This window comes from Protomyctophum parallelum (assembly GCF_964188405.1).
Source record: "Protomyctophum parallelum genome assembly, chromosome: 5".
NCBI lineage: Eukaryota > Metazoa > Chordata > Actinopteri > Myctophiformes > Myctophidae > Protomyctophum > Protomyctophum parallelum.
In genome coordinates, this window is record NC_139702.1 from 15,844,374 (window position 1) to 15,852,964 (window position 8,591).

Sequence of the window (8,591 nt, forward strand, 5' to 3'; positions counted from 1 at the left end):
TAATTACAAAGAAGAAAAACAACAAAAAATATATAATTATTTGTTTGGCCCGAAAATGTGTTTGTGTTGTCAAAGGTCAAAGGTTAGTTGTGTTAAGTAGGGGTGAACTTGTGTGTATAATTATTTGGTCAAATATTTATAAGACAAGACAAAGAGGCCTTGATCATTAAAGAGATTTATTAAAGCTTGAAAAATACTAGGAATACTTATTTTACCAAATAAAATACTTATTTTTCATTGTGTAATATAAATGTAACAAAGATATGCGTTATCATATAAAATATACTGAGAATAAAGATATACGTTATCATATAAAATATATTGAGAATAAATATATGGTTAATTTTGGGAGCAACAGCAAATTATTTACAACCTTAGCTTTTTTTCTTCCCAACGAGATAAATGTAAATAAACACAAACATGCATTTGATTATATGTAAACCTTACAAAATAAACACATATACAAAAATATTGGCTAGTATGACTCACAGCATTGTAATGTATAATAAAACATCGTAAAATGTATAGTGAAATGATTCAAATTGTTGAACGCATTCTGTTCTTAGTGGTTGCAGTAGACAGGGCAGCGCGCACGTTGGTTAGAGTCAGACCAGAGAGTGACGACACTATATGGACCATATGCAGACCGTCTTACCATAGCCTAAGTTAATGGCAAGGTGCAACTTCCCATAGACAGCCCATTCATCCAAACAGAAAAGTCCTTTCTGATTGTCTTATACAACGTCAAACTCACCAACATTGCAGCTGTACGAAAAGCTTGAATGATTCTCTTTCTATCCTCCAAGTGTTTGTTTCATACAAATCCACTGTATACATGTTATGAGTCACTTTGTGTCCTTGGAGGTGATTGAGAGTGTTGCAGTTTGGAAGTGCTCGTTAGATATCACTCAACTGACCTGCCTGTTTTGAATTTGCACATAATGCAGGAGGCAGCAGGACGTTGCTTTACTGAAAACGAGTGCTTCCAAACTCTCATGACAACATGCATGGCTGGTTAAAACACATGACACATTGAGGGTAGGATATGCAGGCTGTCAGGACGTCGGACCAAACACATGCACCCTAAACGTAGTAAACTAGGTTTATAGGACCAAACACATGCACCCTAAACGTGGTACCTAGGTTTATAGGACCAAACACATGCACCCTAAACGTAGTAAGCTTTATAGTACCAAACACATGCACCCTAAACGTGGTAAACTAGGTTTATAACGCTGTCAGTCAGTGTTGCGTTGGAGCAGTATCATTCCTTTCACCTTATATCTGGAAGAACACATAAGATAATGTTATTGACTCATAGAAATATATTATTTTGTTCTAAATATTCACATGTGGACAAACTGGACGTACAAAGTAGTTGCTACTGTTCTGTTTTAGGTCAGATATCCAGACCTACTCTCTAAATGTTTTAGGTCAGATATCCAGACCTTCTAGTAACTAAATGTTTTAGGTCAGATATCCACAGACCTTCTAGTAACTAAATGTTTTAGTGTAGATATCACACACTGCCTCCAATGAGATACTGAACCCCACACTGTCTCCAATGAGACACTGAACCCCACACTGCCTCCAATGAGACACTGAACCCCACACTGTCTCCAATGAGATACTGAACCCCACACTGTCTCCAATGAGACACTGAACCCCACACTGTCTCCAATGAGACACTGAACCTCACCCTGCCTCCAATGAGACACTGAACCCCACCCTGCCTCCAATGAGACACTGAACCCCACACTGCCTCCAATGAGACACTGAACCCCACCCTGCCTCCAATGAGACACTAAACCCCACACTGTCTCCAATGAGACACTGAACCCCACCTGGTCTCCAATGAGACACAGAACCCCACCCTGCCTCCAATGAGACACTGAACCCCACACTGCCTCCAATGAGACACTGAACCCCACACTGCCTGCAATGAGACACTGAACCCCACCTTGCCTCCATTGAGAAACTGAACCCCACCCAGTCTCCAATGAGACACTGAACCCCACCCTGCCTCCAATGAGACACTGAACCCCACACTGTCTCCAATGAGACACTGAACCCCACCTTGCCTCCATTGAGTCAGTCGGTGCATCACATGCTAGCCTCGCCACCGTTAGTGTGAATGTGGGAAGTGAGGACACTGACTGTTTGCCGATTCACCTGTGAATGAATGGACCATTGCAAGGCACTTTGAGCACTTGGAAAACACTATAAGAATTATAGCTAATTTTGATTAATAATAAAAAAAGAACATGCCGTTTAAATCGCGCTTCGTGTTTGCGGAACCTTGCGGAACCTTTGTCACTAGTGTGTCAGGCGTTGCGATCACACGGGTGCACCAAGCAACCAACCAATCAGACGGCAAACCGTAGTGCACACAATGGGCCAATCAGACCGCTGTGCTTGGCCCAGTGGATGATGGGAAATTTAGATTTGATTAAACATGCAATTATTTTCAAATAAATACTTACAAAGCCTCTAATTAATTATATTAATATTTGTAATGGATCCCAGGTCTCAGGTGTGTCTCAGGTGTGTCTCAGGTGTGTCTCTTCATGTGCAGCGCCAGGTGGTCTGAGCGAGAGAAGGCTCGTTGGCACAGCAGACACTCGTATGGTTTCTGTCCCGTGTGCTTCCTGTAGTGTCGCGTCAGCTCGTCTGAGCGGGCGAACTTCCAGCTGCAGCCTTCCCACGAGCACTGGTAGGGTTTCTCTCCTGATGGAAGAACAACATTCACACCATTAACAAAACTAGAAAAAGTGCCTGTTGAAATCTGATTCCTATAATAAAAACAGAGAGATGTGTTTGGGTGAACGATGAGTCTCTTACCACCGCGGCTCAGTGACGTCATGTAGTAGTTTTAGTAAAAACAGAGAGATGTGTTTGGGTGAGCGGTGAGTCTCTTACCACCGCGGCTCAGTGATGTAGTAGTTTTAGTAAAAACAAAGAGATGTGTTTGGGGTGAGCGGTGAGTCTCTTACCACCGCGGCTCAGTGACGTCATGTTGTAGTTTTAGTAAAAACAGAGAGATGTGTTTGGGGTGAGCGGTGAGTCTCTTACCACCGCGGCTCAGTGACGTCATGTTGTAGTTTTAGTAAAAACAGAGATATGTGTTTGGGTGAGCGGTGAGTCTCTTACCACCGCGGCTCAGTGACGTCATGTTGTAGTTTTAGTAAAAACAGAGATGCAGAGATGTAGGTGGGTGGGCCTTCAGTGTCTTACCAGTGTGGGTGCGTAGGTGGGTGGGTGGGCCTTCAGTGTCTTACCAGTGCGGGTGCGTAGGTGGGTGGGTGGGCCTTCAGTGTCTTACCAGTGTGGGTGCGTAGGTGGGTGGGTGGGCCTTCAGTGTCTTACCAGTGTGGGTACGTAGGTGGGTGGGTGGGCCTTCAGTGTCTTACCAGTGTGGGTGAGTAGGTGGGTGGGTGGGCCTTCAGTGTCTTACCAGTGTGGGTACGTAGGTGGGTGGGTGGGCCTTCAGTGTCTTACCAGTGTGGGTGAGTAGGTGGGTGGGTGGGCCTTCAGTGTCTTACCAGTGTGGGTGCGTAGGTGGGTGGGTGGGCCTTCAGTGTCTTACCAGTGTGGGTGTGTAGGTGGGTGGGTGGGCCTTCAGTGTCTTACCAGTGTGGGTGTGTAGGTGGGTGGGTGGGCCTTCAGTGTCTTACCAGTGTGGGTGTGTAGGTGTGTGGGTGGGCCTTCAGTGTCTTACCAGTGTGGGTGCGTAGGTGTGTGGGTGGGCCTTCAGTGTCTTACCAGTGTGGGTGCGTAGGTGGGCCTTGAGGTGGGAGCTCTTGGTGTAGGTCTTGCTACATTCGGGGTAGTTACAGCGATGGATGGCCGCCCTCTTCTTCCCGGCCGCCCGTCGCCCGCGCCTCCCGCCCTGCTCCGCGGCCGTGGCGGGAGGCGGCTGCGGCGAGCCGGCCAGGAAGGCGTGCTGCTGCGACAGGGCGTACAGATGGTGGTGATGGAGACGGCCGCCCGCCGCCTGGCCGTGCTGATGTGTGCCGTAGTGGCGGTGCGGCGGGAGGCCGCCGTTGTGCTGATGACCACCGTAGTTCTGGAGGTAACTGTAATGCCGAGCGTCCGCCACAGAGACGCTCAGAGACTGACGGGGTTGGACGAACCGCGGGTCGACGGGGAAGCTCGCCATGGACGAGTGTTGTTGGTGTTGGTGTTGGTGTTGATGCTGAGGGAAATAACTGAAGTCCCACGGCTTCATAGGCTTACCGAGGACCTCCGTGAGGGGGGGATAACCAGCCTTACTGTGGCCCTCCGTCAGGGGGCCCCCCTGGGGAAAACCAGCCTTACTGTGGCCCTCCGTCAGGGGCCCCCCCTGGGGATAACCAGCCTTACTGAGGCTGTCCCTGTGGCCCTCTGTCAGGGGGCCCCCTTGGGGATAACCAGCCTTACTGTGGCCCTCTGTCAGGGGGCCCCCCTGGGGATAACCAGCCTTACTGAGGCTGTCCCTGTGGCCCTCCGTCAGGGGGCCCCCCTGGGGATAACCAGCCTTAGCGTGGCCCTCCGCGTGGTGGTCCTGGGGGAAGCCAAACGGGTCCAGGTCATTGGGCCGAGTGGGGAAGGCATGCGCCCGTTGTGCGTCATGGAGGTCGGCGGCGGCGTAGAGCTGAGACGACGAGGTTTGGAACACGGGCGAAAGGAACTCCACCATGAGGCTGCTCATGTGAAGCTCCTCCTCCTCCTCCGGTTGTCCCGGTTGGTCCCTGAACGACGACACGCCTCCCTCGTCAACGACTCCATTTTGAGAGTCGTCGTCGTAGTCCACGGAGGGCGGGGTGATATCGGGCGACTGTCCGGTCGTCCAATCAGAGAGCAGGAAATCCAAGTCCCACGACGCCCCGCTGTCCTCATCCTGGCGCTCGTCCACCTGCGGCGGCAGCTCCGCCGGGTTGCTAGGCAACAGGCCCGTCCGTTGGTGCTGCTCTGCGTTGCTAGGCAACAGGTCGGTCCGTTCTGCATTGCTTGGCAACAGGCCGGTCCGTTGGTTGTCCAGAACCAGAGAGTTACCCTCACACCTCCACACCTGCAGGAGGAAGAGATGATGAGTGGTGGAAAAACGAGGCAGACCAAGGACCAGATGGATTATATCTCCACTGGGAGGAGACCCCGGGGCAGACCAAGGACCAGATGGATTATATCTCCACTGGGAGGAGACCCCGGGGCAGACCAAGGACCAGATGGATTATATCTCCACTGGGAGGATACCCGGGGCAGACCAAGGACCAGATGGATAATATCTCCACTGGGAGGAGACCCCGGGGCAGACCAAGGACCAGATGGATTATATCTCCACTGGGAGGAGACCCGGGGCAGACTAAGGACCAGATGGATTATATCTCCACTGGGAGGAGACCCCGGGGAAGACCAAGGACCAGATGGATTGTATCTACACTGGGTGGAGACCCCGGGGCAGACCAAGCACCAGATGGATTATATCTCCACTGGGAGGAGACCCCGGGGCAGACCAGGGACCAGATGGATTATATATCCACTGGGAGGAGACCCCGGGGCAGACCAGGGACCAGATGGATTATATCTCCAACTGCACCAAGGTGCAGTTGGAGGAAACACATGGACTCACTCGCCTTGGAACGTCTCGGGATCCCCAGGAGGAAGTCACTAATGTTGCTCTGGAGAAGGAAGTCTAGAGCTCTCTGGTGGAGCTGTTGCCCCGCGACCCGACTACGGATAAGTGGTTGAAGATGGATGGATGGGTAAGACCACTTTGGTGGAGGTGTGGGTTGTGTGTGTTACCTTGTCATGATGTAACTCCAAATGTGGACAAGAAATCAAAAATAATTGCTTCGGGGATTAGAAATTGATAATTAAAAATATGTATTGACTTACATTGTAGCTGAAACAGCTCTCAAAGTCACTCTTTTAGTACGTAAACAAACACAAACAAATACTTATAGGGACACTTCCTTTTTTCAAAACTTTAGTTTTTTTCAACCAAGGTTCATGTTTTAGGTTGTTATTAGAGAAACTAAAAGGTGAGTGTTAATTTTCTTTCATTTGCTGCTTTCTTTAGTTTTGGGGATTTTAGCAGTTTTTGACAGGCGGGCGGGGGCATTCGAGCATGGGGCTTTTTATACAAAATATTATGGCGATTTATCTTTTTATTATTTAGTCCTAATAAACCCCAAGAAATTTCATCTGGCCACAAAAGATCACAGGGTCTACTGAATGTGACAAACTGACATATTGAGCCTATGACACATAGTATAAGCCTTCCCCCAGTAGGCTACCTTCACATTCAGTAGATCCTGTGATCTTCTGTGGCCAGATGTAATTTCCTGGGGTTTATTAGGACTATAGTAAACCATAAATAAATAAATCACCATCAAATTTGGTAAAAAAAATACATATTTAGCCCCATGCTCGAATGCCCCCGCCCCCCTGTCAAAAACTGCTAAAATCTCCAAAACTAAAGAAAGCAGCAAATGAAAGAAAATTAACACTCACCTTTTAGTTTCTCTAATAACAACCTAAAACATGAACCTTAGTTGAAAAAAAAACTAAAGTTGTCCTTTAATGACGTTAAGAAGCTTTAGAACACTTTCCTGGGGGTCTTTATGTGTGTAATATGTGGTTTTAGATATTTTAGATTTTAGTAGTGAGCCCAGTGTCTCGGATGTCATGGACACTGGGCTCACTTACTTCCTGGACTACATGTTGTCTCAGTAAGACAGCCCTCCGTCTATCCACAAGGAGTAGCAGTGCACCAAAGCATTATGGGAATTGTAGTCCAGGAAGGAAGTGAGCCCAGTGTCCATGACATCAGAGGCATTGGGCTCACTGCTAAAATCTAAAATATCTAAAACCACATATTACACACATAAAGACCCCCAGGAAAGTGTTCTAAATCTTCTAAACGTCATTAACATAAATTATTTAGCAGTGTAGAAGTGGTTGATGTATATTATTGTGTAATACAAATAAAGTAACTAATAACGTTTTCAAACAAATGTAGTGGAGTAAAAAGTATAGTTGTTAAAGGACCACTTCACCACTTTTCCTATCTTCATATAATTGGTCCTCACTAATGTTCATGATAAAAATTAAATGGCACCAATTTTTTTTCTACTCTGTGTCTCATAGGAGGGCTGTGGACAGTTCAGAAACCAGTCTGTCTCATAGGAGGGCTGTGGGCAGTTCAGAAACCAGTCAGTGTATCATAGGAGGGCTGTGGGCAGTTCAGAAACCAGTCTGTGTCTCATGGGAGGGCTGTGGGCAGTTCATAAACCAGTCTGCGTCTCATAAGAGGGCTGTGGACAGTTCAGAAACCAGTCAGTGTCTCATAGGAGGGCTGTGGGCAGTTCAGAAACCAGTCTGTGTCTCATAGGAGGGCTGTGGGCAGTTCAGAAACCAGTCTGTGTCTCATAGGAGGGCTGTGGGCAGTTCAGAAACCAGTCTGTGTCTCATAGGAGGGCTGTGGGCAGTTCAGAAACCAGTCTGTGTCTCATAGGAGGGCTGTGGGCAGTTCAGAAACCAGTCTGTGTCTCATAGGAGGGCTGTGGGCAGTTCAGAAACCAGTCTGTGTCTCATAGGAGGGCTGTGGGCATTTCAGAAACGAGTGTGTCTCATAGAAGGAATGTGGGCAGTTCAGAAACCCGTCCACCAGTGACATCATCGATGGGGAATCCAAGCTAATAGAAACTACAGTTGCAATGCCGTAAAGGAAGCCATCGTTCTCACGATAATACAAATGGAAATATTTTTGGAAAAAAACAAAAAAACTGTAATACTTGCTATGAATCCCATGTTTATAAGATATTATTTTAATATTCTCATGAACAGCACTGATAAATAATCATAATACTTTATAACCTTAATCATAACACATTATAAACTTTATTATAATGACTTATAATATCAAGTATTATAATACTTCATAACTTGCTATATGTATTTCCATGTTTATAACGCATTATAAAAAATATTATAAGACAATATAATTTTCTCAAACATTTATAATAAATTATTATAAATGTTAAATGTTAAATTACTATAAAAAGTTCATGATTATACAAATATTCATGATCTTTATCATAACACATTATAAAGCTTATTTGGGACGCATAGCAAGTGTTACCTAAATTTGTATTCATCTTTAGGGCCCCAAATCACACCTTAGAAAGCACGAATGTCTATTTCAAACACGTGTTTATTCATTGGCGGGTCATATTATTAATTATTGTCTAATAATTATATCTAATTATTGGACAGGATGTTGATATTCATTTTATATTCATCTTTAGGGCCTCAAATCACACCTTAGAAAGCATGAGTGTCTATTTCAAACATAAATTGTTTTTTGAGTCATATTTTGACGGCAGTAACTGCCTGTCATAATTTCTCCCCCCTGAAGGATGTTCATATTCATTTTGTATTCATCTTTAGGGCCCCAAATCACACCTTAGAAAGGACCAGTGTCTACAGTATTTCAAACATACGTAATGCCCATCACTGGTAACCCCCTTTTAAATACATACACATACATACCTACATCCCAGAAGTTGAAGCAGTTTTTAAGGACCCACTTTTAGGCTAGTGCACCAGAG

At 46.2% G+C, this 8,591-nt stretch overlaps 1 protein-coding gene across 1 annotated transcript in view; it reads right to left on the reverse strand.

Moving 5' to 3' along the window:
- Positions 1-2,078: 2,078 nt before the first annotated feature.
- The window catches only part of LOC310858635 (uncharacterized protein), a 7,263-nt gene continuing 750 nt past the window's right edge, over positions 2,079-8,591 (reverse strand). The window contains exons 2-3 of the mRNA XM_083764828.1: positions 3,763-5,050; positions 2,079-2,727 (exon numbers count right to left, since the gene is read on the reverse strand). Coding sequence (XP_083620954.1) covers positions 2,552-2,727; positions 3,763-5,050 — 1,464 coding nt within the window. The 3' untranslated portion in view covers positions 2,079-2,551. The remainder of the gene's footprint in view (positions 2,728-3,762; positions 5,051-8,591) is intronic.